This window comes from Chiloscyllium plagiosum, chromosome 29, assembly GCF_004010195.1.
Source record: "Chiloscyllium plagiosum isolate BGI_BamShark_2017 chromosome 29, ASM401019v2, whole genome shotgun sequence".
Classification (NCBI taxonomy): domain Eukaryota; kingdom Metazoa; phylum Chordata; class Chondrichthyes; order Orectolobiformes; family Hemiscylliidae; genus Chiloscyllium; species Chiloscyllium plagiosum.
In genome coordinates, this window is record NC_057738.1 from 10,071,050 (window position 1) to 10,094,286 (window position 23,237).

The 23,237-nt window shown below is 37.8% G+C and overlaps 1 protein-coding gene across 1 annotated transcript in view; it reads right to left on the reverse strand.

Moving 5' to 3' along the window:
- Positions 1-10,479: 10,479 nt before the first annotated feature.
- LOC122564372 (probable thiopurine S-methyltransferase) overlaps positions 10,480-23,237 on the reverse strand; it is a 66,175-nt gene continuing 53,417 nt past the window's right edge. The window contains exons 6-9 of the mRNA XM_043719153.1: positions 21,397-21,471; positions 20,242-20,327; positions 13,118-13,162; positions 10,480-11,531 (exon numbers count right to left, since the gene is read on the reverse strand). Coding sequence (XP_043575088.1) covers positions 11,398-11,531; positions 13,118-13,162; positions 20,242-20,327; positions 21,397-21,471 — 340 coding nt within the window. The 3' untranslated portion in view covers positions 10,480-11,397. The remainder of the gene's footprint in view (positions 11,532-13,117; positions 13,163-20,241; positions 20,328-21,396; positions 21,472-23,237) is intronic.

Consider the following 23,237-nt stretch of genomic DNA (forward strand, 5'->3'; position numbering starts at 1 on the left):
CATTGTGGGCTGAAGGGCCTGTTCTGTGCTGTACTGTTCTATGTTCTTCTAACTACTTGCATCTTGCTGTTTTTCTATCTATCCTCCTGAGAATAAATTCCCAGCATTCCTGAGGCTGCTCATCAGTGGCACAATTTCAACTTTTATCTAACAGTGAGCTGAATTTCTCTGAACTCCAATCTTTCCTAGCTGTATCAAGAAAAGTTTACTTGTGGACTCCCTGCACTCTACTCTGAGCTATCAATAGCGCCCATGGGCTTTTCATGCCCTGATTGCCTACTGTGCTAACAACAGCACTTGTGATTCCTGAAACCACTTTTCTGCTTCAGCACTCTCTGATCTTCAAACTATAACTTTGAGCTCTGAACTGCATCTAACTTCTCTCTTAGTGAATACAAATATATTCAACTCCATGACAGCATGGACTGCCCTGAGCTATCCTTATATGATCTTGTGGCTAAGTATCCCTCAATTGCAATTTTGACTTTGATCTGATGAAGCAAATGGGTTTACAGCCTTTCAGAATTCAGTGAAAGCTTTTAATCCTACATGTCAGCTCAGCAAACCCAACTGTTGTTTTTACTCTAACCTTTCCAGATGTTATGTCTTAAAGCAATGTGGCCCCAAAACTTTAAATACACTAGGCTCCAAGATGCATGAGACCCATTTGTCACATTTTTTTTACTGTAAGACATTAATTACTAAAAACTAAAATACATGAACCATGTAATAGAGATTCACACTGCATTTGTAAAACACCCCCTCTGGCTGTAGTGCAAGAATTTATCACCAAGAACCTAAATTCAGCAAGGGAGGGAAGAGAATGGAATGAGAGGGGAAGAAAGAGAGGAAAACTGCAAGAGTCACCAAGAGGTGGGGAAATTTTGGGGAAAATAGCGCCGCTGAGGGAGTGAAAGCGACTGCAGCAGTCAGCCAGGGAGAGAGAAACAATGGCGATCATTTCAAAAGCAAGCAACTGTGGGAGTCACTTAGGGAAATCCTGCAGGGGTCATTGAGGGAGAGTGAAACTGCAGGAATTGAAAAATGGAGCTGTTCAGCAATTGGGGTTAGTAGATTGGGAAGTGAAGAATGCGCCTGACAACTAAACCTTTTAAAGCATAAATTCTTTAAATTGTCTTGGTGAATTGACATCCGCTTTTAATTCTTAAAAATCATTATTATTTATTTGTTGGATCATCCATTTTTGTAATTAACAATGGAACAGCGCTCTTGGTATTTACCCATTTTGCAATGATAGGTTGTCTACCTCTGGGGAAAAAAAGAATTTCTATGTCTGAGGAATTTTTATTTTTGTATCCTCTCTTATGAGCATAAGAACGAGGAGCAAAAGTAGAAAATTTAGCTCCTCAAGTCTGTTCCGCTATTCAGCATGATCATGGCTGATCTCATCTTGGCCTCAACTCCACTTTCTTGTCCGCTTCTCCACAACCTTTCAACCTGTTAGTAATGAAAAATCCCTGCCCTCCTTAAATTTTCTCAATGTCCCAGTACCCTCCACATTCTGTGGTAGTGAATTCCATGGATTTACAATCTATTGAGAGGAATAATTTTTCATCTGTTTTAAATCTGCTATCTTGTACCCTAAAACTGTGGCCTCTCAATGTAGAGTGCCCCACGAGGAATCAACCTATGTTTGGTCGGTTCTGTTGTAACGAGTGTTTCTTCAAAGTAAATTGGGTTTAATGTGATTGAAAATTTTAGACCGTTATTTGTAAAATGCAAACTTTCTTTACCTGTATTAGCTATAATGTGTTTCTGACCCCATTAGTTTAAATGGCATCCCTATTGTGTGATTTTCTTATAACATGAGATCACACGGGAATGGAACTATTGTGTTATATCAGAACCAACTGTACTTATCAACACTCTTTAGTATCTTATATACACACCTCAATTATATCTCCTCTCATTCCTCGAAATAGCAAGTATTGGTCTAAACTACTCAATCTCTATTCATAAGACAAACCTCTCATTTCTAGAATCAGTTTTGTGAACTTTCTCTAAACTGCTTCCAATGCATCCACATTCTTCCTCAAATAAGAGGACCAGAACTGTTTACACTACTCCAAGTGTCACCTCACTAATGTCTTTCAGCTTGCAACAATACTTCCTGACTTTTATACTCTATTCCTTTAGCAATTAATATTTGAATCCATTTGCTGAATTTTTCATGAATGCAGTAAGATTGTAATACAAGTGTGAGGAAAACGCATTACCTGTCAGTGTGATGTATCCTTGAAAAACAGTGCTTTTTATGTATAGAAGTATGCAGTTATTTTGAAGGAATCTTTTGTTTCTTGTGCTAATTTAAATATTGTGGTATCCAGGAAGGTAATACTTCCCTTGTGTATGCTAGCTTTAAGTTTAACAGAACACTAATGATTATTGAGAATATTAATGACTTTTTCTAATTCTGTATCTGTGCAAGTCCAGTACCCCATAAGTCTTCCAAATATTTCATCACAACACAAAAGTAGCCTGGAGCACTTTCTAAATGTATGTTTTTCACTCTGCCATGTAAATATTTGCATAGGCTGGATGAAATTTCTTACTGGAGCTGTGCCTTTGATTGAAAGCTGAAACTCTTTATTCAATTTAAAGTTGTTCATGTAGTAATCAGATTATACCACCAGATGGTTGGCAAAATTTGGGAAATTTATTAAAGTTACTTTGAACACGCAATATTCTATTTCAAGACTCATTACAGACCTTCAATGTCTGTTGCAAAAGGTATGCCTATGGGGTTTACAATAAGTGAGTTAAATCCCACTGTGAGGTGTAATGTGGTCTTTAATATAATTATGGTGCTCCTATGGTGATGAGTTTCAAACTACAGTATATCTCATTAAACAATGGATTATCATACAATAAGGGTTCAATGGCTTGGAAAAAAGTATATGCAAATAAAAATATTTTTTTAGATTAGATTACTTACAGTGTGGAAACAGGCCCTTTGACCCAACAAGTCCACATCAACCCGCCCAGACCCATTCCCCTACATTTACCCCTTCACCTAACACTACAGGCAATTTAGCATGGCCAATTCACCTAACTCAGACATTTTTGGACTGTGGGAGGAAACCCACGCAGACACGGGGAGAATGTGCAAACTCCAGTCAGTCGCCTGAGGCGGGACCCGGGTCTCTGGCACTGTGAGGCAGCAGTGCTAACCACTCTGCCACTCATATTTGCAATCTGATTTTTAATCTGGTGCTGTATAATTAATTTGCGTGTATTCCCTCGTTGCACAGTTTGATCTTTGGAAGTCAGCAGCTTGATGTGTTTATTGGCACACACTTTAAACACAAGCATCAAGGGGAAAGAAACTCAAAACTGGCAGAACAAATCAAATACTGCTGGACAGCGCTAATTGTTTGCAATTAACCTTTCAAAGGGGCTGCAGATGTTTGACTCATTTCTAATACGTTGCCATTTGCCAAATATTGGAATTAGGTTTTAAAGACTTACTTATAAATTAAACATTAAAAGATTTAAATACATACGGTCTTTGATATTTGATTTACCTTTTTTTAAATCGAAAGAATGAAACTCAGCCAACTCAAAGAAGATAATGTTACCTTGTTCCTACATCACCTAATAAAGGAGTTAATGAGAATTACAAAAAGTCTCTGCAAACCAAAAAAATTCAAAAGGAAAAATGGAAATATAGTTGGAGAAAGTCTCTTTTTTTTGTGGAGCTCTTATTTTCATCCTGTCTGCTATTAGCTTGCTTACTTTTACTTTATGGGGGGTGTTGGAAGTGGGGAATGGCTTGTATTAGGAACTACTGAGGAGAAAGTACTGAATACTCTTCAGGTTATGAGGCAGTGTGTATAAAGGAGAGTGGTTAATTGCTGAACACAATATCCACAGAATTTTTAAAAATCTCTGGGCAACTTGTTTTTCAAGGCTGGGAGAGGAAAATGCTGGAGTGGGCCTTACCACTTGTAGTCAATTTGGGATTGTTTTTGAAAACTGAAATGCCTTTTTGATTGTCATTCGATATTACAATTTATCCAAAATTGGGAGAAGCAAACACATTGGAAGCTTGGAATGACTGTGGCTTGTTTCTTATAAAGACTGCAATTCTGTACAAAGTATACTATAATGTAGATGTATGTTCTGTGGATTGTAATTTTAAAGATATTAGTTACAATTTTTGCAGCTTAGACTAATAGTTTAGAAATGTTTAGTCAATTTTGATTTTAGTTTGTTGCAGTATCAGTCTCAAAACAAAATTTTGTTTTGCGATTAGTTTAATTTGTTCACTGGGAATAACCTGTGCAAGTTATGATTTCTCTGTTGATCATAACATTCAAGAATTAATTGTTTACACTAGAATTTACTAAATTATGTAAGAAGACAACAAAAAAATAGAAATTTTATCATTAGCTGAGGAAGTAAACCCATGTTTTTAGTGTGGGGATAAAAGGTTAATCACTGTGTTGCATTTCATTGTTTCAAAGGGATATCTAATCAAAAGCTTATTGTGCCTGATATAAACCTTATCAGTTATATAATTACACCATGTTTGTAGATAATGCCTTTTGTTCGAGGAACAGGTAATAATTGTAACAATTATTGTTTTAATATTCTGAATGCACTATTGTAGCAATTTTTGATTACAAACATCAGTAACAGATAGAATCGTCTTAATTGCATGCATCTTGCACTAAAAGGTTTGTTTTAAAGCTGTCCTTACTGATACATTTATAGTTTTAAAAAAATGCAAGATCTGCTACGCACACACAAAACATACTTCTTTGAAAAATATATTTCTTATTATCCTACTCAAAAATAGAAAATGTTATTTTTCTATCAAATTACAAATGATCATTTTTACATTTTTGATAAAACATACTTATATAACATTCACTTACACTTATGTATAAAATCTGAACATGTTCTAACAGGAAACGATTCAGAAAATAGCAAAAATGTGATTGTACACAGTTAGGTCTATTTTAGTTTTAACATTTGTTTTCTCATGATTATATAATTTCAACATACATACTTAATTTCTTTCTTCAGATGGCTGTGATTCTTTGGAATCCTGTCCCTCAATTGACTATGTATGAACAAAGTACTGCAAATGCTAGTACTGCAAAATCTGTACCAAAAATAAAAATGCTGGAGATCACAGTGGGTCAGGGTCCACTCGAAACCTTAGCTTGCTCTCTCTCCATGGATACTGCCTGACCCGCTGTGATCTCCAACATTTGTTGTTTTCACCTCAAATGACTATGCACGTTCATTGAGTATCTTCAAAGTTGTGATCAATAGAAAGAGAAAAGGATGAGGTTCTGAGGAGAGAATGTAGAAAATTAGGCAGGACATTAAAAAGTAGGTCCTTGAGGGTAGTAATACCTAGATTCCTCCCAGTGCCACATGCTAGTGAAAGTAGGAATAGGAGGATAGAGTAGATGAATGCATGGCTGAGGAACTGGTGCAGGGGAGAAGGATACACATGTTTGGATCATTAGAAGCTCTTCTGGGATTGAAGTGAACTGTAAAAGAAGGATAGGTTGCACCTGTATTGGAAAGGAACTAATATACTGCTGGGGAGAATTGCTAGAGTCACACAGGAAGATTTAAATTACCGAAGGGGTGTGGGTGAGAAGAGGGATCAGTCTGAGGCAGATGCAGTTGGGAAAAGGAGAAAAAGGACCATTGGGAAATAGTCAACAGGAACAAAGCAGAGAATGAGGTAACACTAATAAATTAAATGCAAGAAGCCTAACATTTCAGGTAGATGAATTCAAAGCATGATTGGGAACATTAATTATGATATTTTAGCTATTACAGAGATGTGGCTCAGGGATGGACAGGACTGGCAGCTTAATGTTCCAAAGTATAGATGCTATTAGGAATGACACTGGGGGGGAGGGGGGGGGGCGAGAAGTTGATTCGGGATAACATTACTGTGTACTTAGGGAGGACATTCCAGGCAGTATATCCGGTGAAGTTATTTGAGTGGAACTGAGAAATAAATAAGGGATGATCACTTTATTGCGATTCTACTATAGATCCCCCAGTAGTCAGCAGGAAATTGAGAAACAAATTTGTAAGGAGATCTCAGTAAGGGTAATAGGGTGGTAATGGTAGGAGATTTTAACTTTCCAAGCATAGACTAGAATTGCCATAATGTTAAGGGCTTGGATGGAGAGGAATTTAATTGTGGATAAAAACATTTTTTGCTTCTGTATATGGACGTATCTACCAGAGAAGGAGCAAAACTTGACCGACTCTTGGGAAATAAGGCAAGGCAGGTGACTGAGGTGTCAGTGTGGGAGTACTGTGGACCAGTGGGCCACAGGAACCAGTGACCATAATTCTATTAGTTTTAAAATAGTCATGGAAAAGGATAGGCCAGATCTAAAAATTAAAGTTCTCAAGTGGAGGAAGGCCAATTTTGATGGTATTAGGCAAGAAGTTTCAAAGGTTGATTGGGGGTGGAAATTCTCAGGTTAAGGGACAGCTAGAAAATGGGAAGCCTTCAAAAATGAGACAACAGTCCAGAGACAGTATGCTCCTGTTAGGGTGAAGAGCAAGGTTGGTAGGTGTAAGGAATGCTGGATATCTAGAGAAATTTAGGTTTTGGTCAAGAAAAAGGAGGAAGCATATGTCAGATATAGAAAGCAGGTATAGAGTGAATCGCTAGAAGAGTATAAAGGCATAGAAGTAGACATTAAGAGTGAAATCAGGTGGTCAAAAGAATAACAAGAAAGAGAACAGGAACCTTTCAAGATCAACAAGGCCACCTTGGTGTGGAACCACAGGAGATGAGGATGATATTAAATGAGTATTTTGCATCAGTGTTTACTGTGAAGAATTGGAAGATAACAAACTTGTGGAAATAAGTCGCGATATTTTGAAACGTCCATATTACAGAGAAGGTCTGTCTTAAAACGCATAAAGGTAGATAAATCCCCAGGACTTGATCAGGTGTACCCCAGGCGAGGAAAGTGATCGCTCGGCTCCTTGCTAACGTATTTGTATCATCAATAGCCCCACAGGCCAGGTACTAAATGCTTCCCCTGCTTCCATAAAATTTCAGATATTGTGGCATATGAATAGGTGGCAGGAAGTTCACCAGCTGGAATTTATTCTTCCACACTTTCGCTCTTCAAACTCACAAGCGGTGAAGCATAAAATCCAGCCCCTGCTTTTGTAAGAACATAACATTTGTTCATATTCCCTGTTAACATTTCAAATGCATAATGAAACTATCTTTTTCTTTCGCAATAGTGCAACTGTAATTGCTGAGGTAGAAATATTCTGTAATCTGCTAATACTGGGATACATAGTTGAGAGAGTAGCAGCGACCACACTAGCGGCAAGTTGCATTAATTTTATCAACTCTTTAGAATGATTGATGTTACATATAAGGATTCCAAATTTGCTGGAACAGTTATATAGTCAATGCTGTAAATTTAGTTCCATGTTTATTTTGCACTATCACCATGAATTGTGAACTGTTCATGACATATGTTAATGATGAGTCAGGAACTTTACAGATAACTAGCGAATGGCTTATCTTGCTAATTAATCACTTAACCCTATATAAAAAACAATACCCTTACTCAGATTGAAGCATGACAAGGAGGCAGATTTATTGCAACTATTGAGATTGCCACACATCTTTGTTTCTGATGAAAAATGGCATAATCCAGGAAAATGGCAATCCAGTGACGGGCTCAGTGATGAGAGCAATTTTAAAATTAATTTTAGGAGGGCAGTTTAGTAGAATTTTGTTAATATTCCAGCAAATTATTACGCAATGCAAATCATGATGAATCTGAGTTACATACATATAATTAAATCTTACATTGTTTTTGGCAAAGTCTGAGTCATATCAAGAGTTTTGGAAGGTTTACCACTATGAGGTATAAGAATTTTATTGCTCTATCTTAACAAACATTGACTACCTTATCCTGCTCCACACTTGTATCACGTCTGATTTCTGCTCCATCTTACACATTATTACTAAAAACTTAGCAATCAGTGGATATCCACCCAAAGACTGGCATCCCTTGTGCCTGCACCATCGTAAAAAGGCACTGTGCACCCAGATAAATACTAGGATTCCAAAGCTGTCATTCTCAGTGATGGACAAGTCACAATCTGGCAAAGAAGGGGAGGATAGCACTGCATTTCTCCAACAGGGACCTGGAGGTCTTGATGGACAGGTTGGTGCCAAACAAGAGTGTTCTCTTCCCAGAAGACTAGCAGAGCAGATGTACCAGTACACACTGACAGTCGATTCTGAGTTATATGTAGGAGCAGCCTGTAGTCTTGCAAAGAAGGTCAATTGTCTTTTCAACTCTAGTGTGCCACTCTTCTCTCTGCTTCCTCACAATATCTCTACCACTACATCGACTTTGCACCAAGATTCACATTCTGCCACCCTCACAATTACATGCAACATCTTACCTCACTTGCACTTTTCACATCAACCTCCCACATTAATAAACTTGCACGTCCTTTACGCTGCCTCCTCAGTCTTTCATTAGACCTGAGTGCCTTTTCCTCAAAGCCATTATCTTCAGTCTTGTCATGACTTCTATACATAATGATTGTTTAGTTTGTGACTTACAACAGCTTTGTGGGAATGTAATATGGTAACAACAACAGAAATGTGGATGAAAAATGGTGAGGCCTGGGTTCTTGATATTCTTGGCTATAAAGTGTTCAAAAAGGGGAGATGAGATCGCAGTACTGACTAAGAAAGATATTGTAATCTTGGAAAGAAGGGATATCCTTGTTGGAGCAAAAACAGAATCAATCCAGTTAGAGTTGACAGCAATAAATCATAATTTTATTGAATGGTAGATTCAGGTGCAATGGGCCAAGGGTTCTATTTCTGCTCCTGATTTGTTCGGATGCTCGTATTACACTTCTGGGACAATTCTATAGGTCTCTCTCAACACTCACCTAACATCACAAGAGATACTGAATGCATCACAATTATGTTAAAGCTAATTGCATTCTATATATGCAAAGCAACAAAATGTATTTGAAATAATGTGAAGGATGAGAAACCAATGACAGATTGTTCTAGCAGGGATTGGGAAAGTAAAAGTATAAACAAATCACAATAGTCTGTAAAACAGAGTTCTTGGATGAGGATGATATGATTAATCTTGTCAAAAGCTACAGAAAGGTAAAGGACAAAGTGGGAAAACTGAAATAGAAACATGGAGAAACAAACCATCTGCTATGTTGAAAAGATGAAAGGAAATAGTGTCCAGAGGAACCTCGATGATCTGAATACCAATTATTCAAAAATTGGATTATCCAAAGGAGATCTCGAGGTACTGATAGAAACATAACATCAAAGACGTGTTTCCAACAGTGATTACATCTTTTGTTTACAGTGATTAAACAGGAACAGTCTCCAAATGACTGACCTCCCACCCTCTCTCTCTCTCCCCACACTTTGCCTGGAGTTCCACAGAGGGGTGTACCCTAAACTCTCCTTCCCTAGATAAGCTCTCCAACATTATCCTGTGGAACCAGTCAAAATGTTGCAGTAAACAGTTGTGTGTGGCTGTGTGCGCACGTGCTATCTGGAGACTTACCCCACAAAGGCAAGTGCAGCAGCAGTGTTGTTGGTGTCCAGGCAAGCTGCCCCAGAGAGGGGGCGGGGGTGCACGTGAGGAGGGGGGTGCAGTGTAGGGCAGGGGACGGTGTTAGGGGCAGTGTTGGATGGGGTTGGGGAGGGGAGGGCGGTGTTGGACAGGGTCGGGGGCGGTATTAGACGGGGACGGTGGGGCCTGGGGCTGGGGCTCGCATGCTGTGCTGCTGCAGCTGCTGCAATCTTCTGAAGAGGGAGCAGACTATAAAAACTCCCAGCCTCAGAGGAAAGGCATTTAATCAATTAACTGAATAATTGATTATTCGAACGTAATAGTGCCTGCCCATCTCATTCAGATAATTGAGGTTCCCCTGTAAATAGATTTGAGTGTAGCTCCGAAAAGAGAATGAGATCACTACTTAATAGGAGGAGGCTGGGAAGTGGCAAAAGAGAAATTGCTCTTTCAGAGAGCTGGCAAAGACACAGTGGGCTAAATAGCTGCCACTTGAATTGTAACCATTCTATGATTTTATGAGATTAAATAACAAGCATGGGATGAACCTTATATGGGTCACAAGCACCAACATTAAAAGTCCTCGGGAAAATTGATACAAAAAGAGACCTGGGTGTTCAGGTCCATTGTTCCCTGAAGGTGACAATGCAGGTCAGTAGAGTGGTCAAGCAGGCATATGGCATGCTTTCCTTCATTGGAAGGGACATTGAGTACAAGAGTTGGCAGTCGTATTAGACTTTGGTTCGGCCACATTTGGAATACTGTGTACAGTTCTGGTCAGTACATTACCAAAAGGATGTGGATACTTTGGAGAGGGTGCAGAGGAGGTTCACCAGGATGTTGTCTGGTATGGAAGTGCTAGCTGTGAAGAGAGGTTGACTAGATTAGGATTATTTTCATTAGAAAGATGAAGATTGAGGTTTACAAAATCATGAGAAGTATAGACAATGTGGATGGCATGTATCTCTACAGATACATGAATGGGCAGACAGCAAAGGGATATAGACCCTTAGAAAATAAGCAACAGGTTTGGATAGAGGTTACGGATCGGCGCAGGCTTGGAGGGTCAAAGGGCCTGTTTCTGTGCTGTAATTTTCTTTGTTCTTTGCTTCTCGGATGTAACCTAAGAAGGAATAATATTGCCACAGCAGATGCCATTTGATGGTTGATTTGGGCTGTTTTGGTGCAGAATGCAGAAGCAGAAACTTGACCATGGAATATCGAAAAAAGTGGTGACAGGATGGACATGAATTTGGGAGGCAACACAATCACTAATTTGGAGATTAAGAGAGCTTGTTGATAGAATATTATGTTGAGAGTACACAGAAGTCGAATGTAGGTTTTGGGGGGGGGGGGGGAGGGGGGGGAGAAATACTGACAAATATTTTGAAAGGAGGGTGAAAGCAATGGAAAAGAAACCACTTACAGAATACCCTGGATCTGCATTCACAGTATAACTGCAAATAATACAAGAAACCCATTTCATTTTGTTCTAAAAGTTTGTACCACTCTCTGCATGAAAAGGTTGCCCCTTAATTCCCTTTTATATCTTTCCCCTTTCACCCTAAACTTATGCCCTCTAGTTCTGAATTCCCCCACCCCAGGGAAAAAACCTTGCCTACATGTTGGAATTAAGAGAGCATACAGCACAATCTGCCATCAGGGGAACTAAAAGCCCCCAGTTTCCAATTCAATCCCAAACCTAATGTTTTAAATTTTCCTAATCAGATTTACATTTCTAGTTTTCAAATTTTTCATAAAATAAATGCAGCATTTGTCAATATATTTAAGCACAGGAATTCGTATTGGTCTTCAATGTAATTAAGTGGATTTGTTCAGTGAAGGAATCCAGACCCCAACTTCTCTGTCTGTCAGTCAAAGCATCTGATGATTCTAACAGTTGAATGTTGCATGATTGGCCTGTAAGAAGAGTATCAATAATAATTTACTTCAGAGCCTAAAGCTTAATGTGACAGTTTTTCAAATGTTAAATTGTATAAAATAAAAGTAATGGAAGAAGAAATAGTAAATTAATTTTCAAGAAGTGACTGAACTGACATCAAGTTATTATTGACAGGGAAATTGCATCATCAACTTTGAAAAATTCACATTAAATTAGCAAAACAAGTGATGTCACAAAAATGATGACAACATTCAAAACGTTTCAAGTTAAATACAATTCTCTAGTATATGTTAACTTTGTTACATTTATTTTTGGTAGTTATTTTCTTTCCTTTGTAATCTACCAATCAATTCTGTGGAGAATGGGACCAAATATTTATACCTATATGTACTGAACCAAGATGGTTTTCCTGAGGATTGATTACACAAGGGCAAAAATAATGAAGTGCACTGTTTTTTTTCCTTCTGCATTGGAAAATTGGACAATTTGGGTCTTAAGGTTGGTTGGGAAGTTCTATGTTGTGAACTTTAGTTATTTTTGTGTCAATTCTTTTTGACCTATTACCAGAATGACATCGAGAAAAGATTCCCACATTTACATAGAATCAGTGTCAGACATTTATTATGATTGGCACAATTCAGTTATGTGATAATGATCTGTAAAATATGTCATCATTCTTACAATTTGGATTGTTTTGAAAAGAGAAGTCTATGGATATTGATTAGTACCTTGAAGGACTTTTTGTTCAAAAAGGTCACAAAGTTATTCTGAAACAGTGACCTAAATGCATTGGCTCCAAGAAGACATGTGAATGCAGTCAAAGGCCTGAGAACACCCATGGAGTGTTCAGGGAACAAGATATTTATAATTTTCAGTTTATTACATACAGTATAGTTATTTTAAGCCATCTGTATTGCTTTGACTTCAGAACAGTAAATACCAGAGTTTTAGTTGACGAGAATCATGAGTTGAGCTCAGAAACAAGCTTAGTTTCTCTCCTCGCAAGGAAACACAGTTTAGTTCAGTTCCATTCAGAGGAAACAAGTCACGACAGCAGAAGTATTTTTTGTAGTTTAAGAAATTTGTAAGCCAAGATAATTTGGTACAGAAATCTTTGGATTTTTGGAACTGAAAATATTTTGGTTTTCAGAATTGTGAAAGGTCCATGCCATCAGATCCAGAGAGGAATTGTAAAAAACGCCTCTTTAGTTTAAGAATGAGAAACTAGAAGGAGTTAGTTAAGTGGAAATTTGAAGAGTTGAGATTAGAGCATAACTTCTCTGTACTTGGATCCATATAATGGATAGTATTGGGAAGCAGATTGAAACTTTGTTCTTCAGTTCTAATTGTAATGTATATTTAAATTGCTTTGCTTGCTTTCTTTCTTTTGTGTAATAAAATTATGGTTTGTTGTTAAAGAATATTTGCAGCTTCATGTAAATATTTTTAGTGACTAACCACCATGTTAACTAATGAACAAAATATTAAACATATGATCTATCAAGCAAGGTTTTATTCTAGTATTTGACTTGTCCAGTAGTCTATCAGCTTGGAATCATAACATCAATCTTTAATTCTTACAAAATCCTTTAAACAAACTCACCATAGAGGTCATGGATTACATGCAGGGGAGTAGAAAATGGTGGACCTACAAAAACAATGCAATATACATTTAAAGTACTAATTTAAAATCAAGTGATCAAACAGATACATGTCACAAAATTCTACAGATGAACAACTATGATTGGGATGCAAAGGCGGATCAGTGGGACAGTAACAAAGTAGTAATATTACTGGACTAGTGGAGGGCTGCCTTAATACTGAGGCATGAATTGAAATCCCACCGTTATAATTTAAATTCAATTAAATTGATAAATGCGAATAAAAAGCTGTTGTAAAAACCTATCTGGTTTCACTAATGTCCTTTATGGAAGGAAATCTGCTATACTTAACTTTTTAACTCCAGGTTAATTATTCTTGGAAAATACTTGGATGTATCAAATTGCAACAAAGAGATAAATAAACAAAACAAAGAAACTGATCTGATTGACCACCTAGATGACAAAGGTATACCCAGCTCAGTTGACTCTGTAAAGTGCTCTTCATGCACATTTGGGGACTTATTCCAAGTGTGTCTTGCAATGGCCTTAAAATAGTCACCAAATCGTATCTTACTGCCAATGACCCAGTCTTAGCTGCCACCATTACTGTCCCAGTGATATTACAGGTGGCAGCAGAGAGGTAAATGGTTGGGAAGCAGTGGTCCTGGGAATCTTCAACACCAACTCCAGACCCATCAAGTTTCATGGCACCAGGTCAAATGTGGGCAAGGAACCCCTGCTAATTATCAACTACCTCCCTTCCTCTGATGAATTAGTACTCTTTCTTATTGAACACCATTTGGAAGAAGCATTATGGATGACAAGGGCACAGAATGAAGTCCTTAACCTAGTGTACAACCTTCATCACCATGAGTGGCTCTGGCAGAGTCTGAAGGGCACAACTACAGACTGAGCTGGTGATAGGTGCCAAGAGAAATGACACATCACTATCAGTCACAGATGCATTTGCCCATAGAATCAGCAGAAATCGTCACTTTAAAGTTCTTATTGAGGTGAAGCAGAATTTTCACACTCAGAATATTCTTCTTTGTGTTGTGTGACACTATCACTATGCTGAACAGGATAAATTCAAAACAGTAGCTGAAAACTTGAAATCCATGAGGTATTGTGGCCCACCGGAAGCAGCACTCTCAACTAATTCAATTCATGTTATCAAGGTATAGTGATTACAATTAATACAGCAAATCATGAGAATCCTGATAAAATTCTGGCTGGGGTAGACAAGTTGTGTGCTCCAGAACCAGCCATGATCCTCAGTTTAGATTCTGCCAGGGTGACCTGGCTCCAAATCTTTCAACAGCCTTGGTTGAAGCAAGGTCAAAGGAACTGAGCATCAAAATTGAGGTGAGTTTCCGAAGCAAGTTGACATCAAGCTATCAAAGAGCGGGGCAGCAAGGAGCCAAAGCAAAACTGAAGCAATTGGGAATCAGGAGGAAAAGTCTCCAATCACTGGAGACTCGAGTTGAGAGTGTGGTGCTGGAAAAGCATAATAGGTCAGGCAGCATCCGAGGAGCAGGAGAATTGACTTTTTGGGCATAAGTCCTTCATCAAGAAGGGGTTCATAATGAAGGGCTTATACCCAAAATGTCCATTCTCCTGCTCCTCGGATGCTGCCTGACCTGCTGTGCTTTTCCAGCACCACACTCTCAACTCTGATCTCCAGGATCTGCAGTTTTCACTTTCTCCCAATCATTGGAGTCTTACCTATTACAAAAGAAGATCAATCATTCTAGTTACAGGACAATGCTGCAGAAATTCCTCAGGATAGTGGCCTTGATCCAAACATCTTCAGCTGCTTTATTGATAGACCTTCCCTCCATCATGAAAAGGTGAGAAGCGGAGATGTCTATTAATGATTGTACTGTATTCTGTACAACTCAAGCCTTGTGAAATTCTGAAGGATTCAGTGCTCAAATGCAGCAAGACTGAGACAACATTCAGACTGGAGCTACATAAAACCATATAAGGGACAAGCAGTGACTCATCTCCAGCAGGAGACAATCTAACCACTTCCTCATGACATTCAAGGGTATTATTATCACAGATTTATTCAACTTCGGTGTCTTGGAGGTTATCATTGACCAGAAACCAAGAGGCAGGGAGTGTGCAAGAAACTCACCTCTGAGTCTGCCAAAACCTGAGCAAGGTACAAAAGGAAATCGATGGAATACTCTACACTTGCCTGAATGGGTGAAGTTTCAACATTCCAGAAGCTCTACAGCATCTAGACCAAAGCCATCCTGTCCACCACTCAAACATTTATTCCATCCCCCACTGAAGCATGGTAGCAGAAATGATCAAATACGATATGTACAATAGCATCCTGCCAAGCTTCTTTTGATTGTAATTTCCAAACATTGAACCTCTAGTACTTAGAGCTACTAGGTTAACAGATACGGGAGAAAATCACCAGATGTAAATTTTTCTCAAGTCACACACTAGACTGATTTGGAAGTATATTGCTGTTCATTCAATGTTATTGGTTGAAAAACCTTAAACTCCCTTCCTAATGGCATTGGACAGTAGTGGCTGAAGACTCATTACCTTATTTTCAATAACTATTACAGATAGCCAACAAATGCTAACCTTGTCAGCGATACACTCAGCTTCTGAAAATAGCAAAAACAACTTTCAAGATACTCCAAGGACCTAGCCAAAAACAATCTAAAGTGAAGAGTTAGAGCGTAATTTATAAGGTTTGAACAGTGACGGACTATTCACCAATTTAACAGATGAGGCAGGTTCCATAGATACTCCCATCTTCAGCAAAGGGGTTGCCAAGCACAGTAGTGCAAAAGGTAAAGTTGGAGCATTCTCAACAATCTTCAGCCAGAAGTGCTGAGTGGATAATTCACCTCAGTCTCACAGAGGTCCCTAATATCACAGATGCCAGTCTTTAGCTAAATCAATTTGCTCCCTATGATACCAAGGGCTAGCTGAAGGAACTGGATACTACAAAAACTATGAATCTTGATACATTCCAGCAGTATTCCTGAATATTTGTGTTCCAGAACTTGTCACATGGCCTAGCCAAGCTGTTTCAATAAAGCTACAACATTGGAATCTACCCAAAAATGTTTCTTAGGTATGTTGTGCTCACAAAACGCAGACAAAACCAACATGCTAATTACTGCCTTGACTGTCTACTCTCAATTATCAGTAAAATGATGGAAGATGTTGTCAACACTTCTATCTAGAAGTATCTGCCTTGTAATAATTTAATCACTGAAATTCAATTTGGGCTCTGGCAGGGCCACTCAACTCCTTTCCTCATTACTGCCTTAGGTCAAACATGTACAAACGATTGAATTCCTGAGTTGAAGTGAAATCAAAGCCACATTATGTGGCAACAAGGAGCCCGAACATAACTGAAGTTAATGGAAATCAGTGGAAAACTTGTCACTGACTAAAGATACAGCTAGTATAAAGAAGGATGCTTGTTGGAAGCATGTAGTTGGAAGGATGCTTGTAGTTGGAAGTCAGTCATCTCAGCTCCAGGACATTTCTGCAGGAGTTCGTGGGCCCAACCATCTCTAGCTGCTTCACCAATCTTCCCTCTATAAGGTAAGAATATGGGATGTTTGTTGGTGAATGCACAATTTTCAGTACCATTTGTATTTCCCAAAAACTGAAGCAGTCCATGTCCAAATGTAGCAAGACATGGGCAATATCCAGATTTGGGATGACAAGTGGCAAATAAGAAATGTCAGGCAATGACTAACTCTAACAGAAGAGAATCTAACTATTACCCATGACATTCAAAGGCACTAACATCACTAGGCTGGGCATTACCGTTGACCAGAAACTGAACTGGACTAGCAGTGGCTCCAAGAGCTGGTCAGAGACGAGGAATCCTGCAGTGAGTAACTCGACTTCTGGCTCTTCAATGTCTATCCATCATTTACAAGGTACAAGATTACACTCCACTTGCCTGGATGAGTGCAGGTCTAACAATATCAAAGAATGATAACATTCAGGACAAAGCAACCCAAGTGATTGTTTGTGTGTGGTGCCAATCATTCCCTCTAACACCATCAGTAGTAGAAGTGTGTACCATCTATAAAAAGCATTGTAGAAATTCACAAAGGTTTCCTAGACAGTACCTTCCAAATTCATGGCCTCTTCCATCCCAAAGGACAAGGGAAGCAAGCAAATGGGAATATCACCACCTTGCAAGTTCCCCTCCAAGCCACTCACCATTCCAATTTGGAAATATATCACCGTTCCTTCAGTGTCAAAATCCTGCAATTCCTTTCCTAATGACTTCACAAGGCTACCAACACCAAATGGATTGCAGTGATTCAAGAAAGTAACTGACCAAAAACTTATCAACAGCAATAAATAATAAAAAATAATGGGCAATAAATCTGGCACAGCATGTACTTCTTTAATAATCTTGATTTTTGCATTATTTGTTTTCAGTTCTGGTCAAAAGAACTCAATGTCAGGATCCTTTTGTTCAAAGCTGGAATGCTTCCCAAACAAGAGTCTCCCTTCTTGACTGTTAAATCTAACATAAGGAAGCAATCTCTGACTCCTTCCAATACAGCGAGTTGGGAATAATGTTGAGATGCAAGATTCCCATATTCTCTGTTTGAAACAAGCTGACATTATGACATTTCCTTCAAAAGAAAGCCTGATTTTGATAAACATCCTTCAAAGTTGAAGTCTCTGGTTTTTCTTGAACACAATGTGAAAATATACTTCAATCCTAACTTTTTTGTTGAATAATGTTGAGGAAAATGACAAAATTTGAAGAGAAATGAGAATCACTTGTAGGCCAGATTGAATTTTTAACGCCAGTTAAAATTCTGGGCCAGTAGCTCAGTATGTGTCAAGTTCCCTACTTTGTAGGATATTAGAAAACTGTAAATGTTATAAAAGCGACAACACAGCATCTTTCATTGTGATTTTTTTTCTGATTCTAATTGTAAATTGCTAATTTATGGAGTATATACTTTGCAATTTACTATGGTGTTTTTAACTCAAGACCCTGGGTTGCTAGCAGAGTATCCTAACCACTATATTATAATATCCATATGCTAACACATGAATTTTAAAGTTGGGTGTATCATTTCAAATGTGACCAGGTTCTCCCTGCAACCTCTATTATTGCAGAATTCATACCAGCCTTTCAAAATCCGTCCGTCAATTTCTTGGGATTGCCATCCTTCCTTAAATTTCAAGAGACCTCTCAAAAACTCTAATTTTGCTGTGTTTTAACTGCACCAAATCATACTTTGCTAGGGCTTTGAATGATCTTTCTGTACATTTGAGGAAAGCAACAGAAAAATCAGCTATTGAAAATCTTAAGGACCATAAGACATGGGAGCAGAAATTAGGCCATTCAGCCCATCGAGTCTGCTGCACCATTGAATCACGGCTGGTAAGTTTCTCAACTTCATTCTCTCGTTTTCTCCCTGTAACATTTGATCCCCATGACATTCAAGAACCTCTCTCTCTCTCTCTGTCTTAAATATACTCAATGACCTGGCCTCCACAGCCTTCTGTGACAATGAATTCCACAGATTCACCACAGTCTGGCTGAAGAAGTTTCTCCCCATCTCTATTCTAAAAGGTCTTCCCTTTACTCTAAGGCGGTGCCCTCAGTTCCTAGTCTTTCCTACCAATAGAAACATCTTCCCAACATCCACTTTGTACAAGTCATTCTGTAAGTTTCAATTAGATACCCCCTCATCCTACGAAACTCCACTGACTACAGAACCAAAGTCCACAAATGTTCCTCATATGTTAAGCTTTTCATTCCTGGGACCATTCTTGTGAACCAATTTTGTTGGCATAATTCAAAACAATTCAAATAACACAATTTGTGGCCCTGCAAAAGAGAAAATTTTAAATGAGTAATGATTTTCTGAAGTAGTTTTATTCATGTTTTTATTTGCATTCACGTTTCGTATCAAATTTTGTAAGAAACTAATTATAAAGCGCAGACTGGAATACGATTAGAGTGCTAGAAAATTGGTCACACAGTTGCTCTGGAAAACTCAGTTGTGTATGTAATTTTCTTAGATAAAAGGTATACATTTCAGAACAGCACAACAAACTTAAAGTAAGCCAACAGCATTATGTCAAACTTTTGGAACTTTTGTCTTCTGGGAATTCTTCAACTCATTCAGCGTTGTAAGAACTTTCACTTGATCAACAACTTCTGTGAAGTTGGCATTTCCAACATTCATAGACATGCTGATAAAATGTGGTTAAAATCTAAGCAAATGGTGAAAGTAGAATCAAAAGCTGCCATCAAAAATAAATAAAAAATTTGTGCAATTTTAACTTGCCATTTCACCTCCGGAGTTACCTTTGCCTCCAACACCTATTGCAATGAAGCTCATTTTAAGCTAGAGGACAGCACTTCATCTTTTTGACTGAAAATTTCACAGTCTTCTGGACTTGACATGGAGTTCAACAATTTCAGACCAGAATATCTGCCTCATTTGGTTTTTACTTGCTTCTGGATGGCAGAAGTTGGTGAGTATGCTGCTTTTTTGTCCATTCAAGCTGCCTCTACACTCAACTTTTGTTACTTCCTTATTTGTCCCATTTCCAATTGCTTTTGCTGACCTCAACAATCCCTTTCTCGTTTAATCTCTTCTGTCTTCCACCTTACCACAATTTCTCTTTTGAATTTCTACAACCTCACTTCATCTGCCTTTATACTTATTCAAGATCTATTAGACATTTAATTTTGTTCAGTTTTGAGGAAAAAGCAGGAACCTGAAATGTTTATTTTGCATATCTTCACAGATGCTGTCTGAACTGCTAAGCATTTTCTGCTTTTACTAAACACTTTTCTATGTATGATTTAACAGATTGGCTTTAGTGAGGCAGTAGAAAATGCAAAACAAATCAATTCAGGGTTTTTGTTTATAAATATTTTCTTCAATTAAGATTTATCAGAGGTATTTATAATTAGAAAACATGGAACCAGAATTTGCATATTAAGATTTATTTAAATATTTTTGTATTTTATTAGGTTACTTAGGTAGACTGAAGTACATCACAAAAAGCTTGTATCATTTTATGCAAACACATGCAAATGCTTTTCACACTTGAGTATATGAAAGTGGACCATGAAATTACTTACCAGAAAATTTTTCTTGATCGTATGTTAAAGCATCCAGAAGGTAGTGACATCCTTTGGCCATAAGTGTAGTCATTAGTTTGGCATAACTGCAATAATTACATTAAGAAAAAGTCTTACTTCTTTAACATGCTTTATAATATTCAATTTAATTTTGCTATTTGATCTCTTTTCTTTAATTGATTTTCACTTTGCTTAATTTAGTTGTACTTTTTGCATTAATATTAGTTTTCATTTTTCTCAAATGGTTCAGTTAATTTTGCTTGGACACGAAAGGACATAGAAACCATCTCTGAGAGAAAAGATTTCACACATCAGTAGCAAAATACAACAATGCACGCTGAATCACATTTATTGCTGCTTACACTGAAATGCTCAATAGTAATTTTTCATAAACAGCCATACTATATTCCATGAAGCTCATGGAAAGGTACAATTACAGATTTACGGAATACACTTTACAAAACATATATAGCTAAAAAGTATTCTTTAAAAAGAAAGTAAGCAGGAAAATAACATTTTCATGTTAATGGTGATGTGTATTTTAAAACAAACACTTTAGATATTATATCTAAAAATGACAGCTTAATTTAATACTAATATGCATTACAATGGAATAAGATTTCTGATTTGATAATTCAATACATTCAATTTCTAATTTGAGCTGTAACATAGATAGAGACATTAATGGAATCCAACTGTTTTCTTTCATGGTGGAAGGGAAACTGGATGGATTCAGTGAATTGACACGTTTGAGCAAATTCTGTTCTTTTTAAAATAATAGAATTGCTGAGATTAATTCATTATAAGTGAGGTAAACACATGGAGTCTAAATTCAGGGTTTCACTTTGGTTTGGGAGACCCAAGAAGTGTCAATTCCATGTGTCCTTTACAACATGCAGTGCATTGCGTTTAGAATTAAATATGGTCTGGATGTAGGTTTGGTTACTGAGCTGAAAGGTTCAAACCTTCCAGCTCAGCGAGCAAACTTACATCCAGAACCTCAACCTGAGTTACAAATCTTCTCAAAACTTGCTAAATATGGTCTCACAATAAAAATTAAACAAGTTTACTTTTTGTCACATTTCAAGTGAAATACTGAACAACAACTTCTTAAAGTTAATAAATAAACAAGCTGGCAGATAACAAATTACTCACTGTTGTCTATCAGATGGGTTGATTGCTACCAGAGAACCTCTGTCCCAGATTCCATCAAACTTTCCAGCAATTGCACTACCCATTAGAAACAAAAACAAAACACAAGCTTTTATATTGCAAAGTTCACAGGATGGAATATTATGAACAAAAAAAACTATACAGCAACATGCACAATTACTGAGAAAACAACATTCTGGAATTGGAAATTTATAAGAAAAAAAAAACTGCTGGAAATATTCAGCAGCTCAGCCATTATCTTGGGGAAGAGTCAATAAGTTAGTGTCACAGTTATAGTCATAGAGGCATACAGCACGGAAACGACCCTTCAGTCCCACTCTTCCATGCCAATCAAGTTTCCCAAACTAAACTAGTTCCACATGCCTGCAATTGGCCAACATTCCTCCAAACATTTCCTATTCATTTATCAGTCCAAATGCCTTTTAAATGTTATATCTGTACCTGCATCTTTCTCTGGCAGTTCATTCCACATACGAATCACTCTGTGTAAAAAAAAAAGCTAACTCTCAGGCCCTTTTAAATATTTCTCCTCTCACCTTAAACATATTCCCCCCAGTTTTGAACACCCTCTTCCGAGTGGTTGAAGTGTAGGTTTGGAAGATGATGTCTCAGAAGCCTAGGTGTTTTCTTGCAATTTTAGATGGTACACAATGCTGTCATTGCATCAGTAGGAGAAGGAGTAAATGCTTAAGGTGGTGCATTGAGTACCAGTGAAGCAAACTACTTTGCCCTTGACACTGCCCTGACAGGTTATCAGGATGGGAACATTAATATTACTGATAAACAGCTTTGAAAATGCTGTATTAACTTCTAGTTCTGACAAAGGAACATTCAGATAATCGTTTTTTTCTTTAAAGATGCTGCCTCGTATTTACTTCAGGTTTTCAGCCAGTGCAACAGTTTGCTTTCTGTTCATGTGTAAAGTGATGGCATAAGAATTCAAGTGAGCTAAAAAAAAAAGGTCAAAAATGAAATATGAAAAATCAAAGAATGCTGAACGCTGGAAATCAGAAACAAAAGCAGAGATTGTTGGAAAACCTCAGCAGGTGTGGCAGCATCTGTGGAGACAAAGCAGAGATAATGTTTCGGATCCAGTAGCCCTTCTTCAGAACTGGGTAAACTCTGCTTTGTCTCCACAGATGCTGCCAGAGTCAAAAAGAGTGGCGCTGGAAAAGCATAGCAGGTCAGGCAGCATCTGAGGAGTAGGAGATTCGAAATTTTGGGCATAAGCCCATCGTCAGCCCTACTCTTTTTGACTCTGACTTTACCAGCATCTGTAGTCCTACTTTCCTTACAGATGCTGCCAGACTTGCTGTGTTTTAGCAGCAAATTCTGCTTTTGTTTGTAAATAAAATATGGATAATTTCATCCAGTCCCTTGCTTTTACAGATTCAGAGCATAATTGGCAAAATGGCAATTACGAGAGGTCGCAGAACAAAGAGCCATGAAGCATGGAAACAGACCCTTTGGTGTAACAACCAGACATCCCAATTTGACCGAGCCCCATTTGCCACCATTTGGTCGATATCCTTTAAATCCCTCCTATTTGTATACCATCCAGATGCCTTTTAAATGTAATTGTACTGTCTCCACCACTTCCTCTGGTAGCTCGTTCTATACATATGAATAACATAATGTATATTTCCAACAGTAATTTAGAAGATAATGCACATTCTCAGGTTGCCAGCACTACTGAAACACAGGAAAGATCATGAGGTTATTTTCTTTGCCTTTTGCATGAATAAATAAATACCTTAATTTTGTCATTAAGTTTGCATTTTCTGTATTGGTCAACACAGCAAAGATGGAATATGTACGAAGAT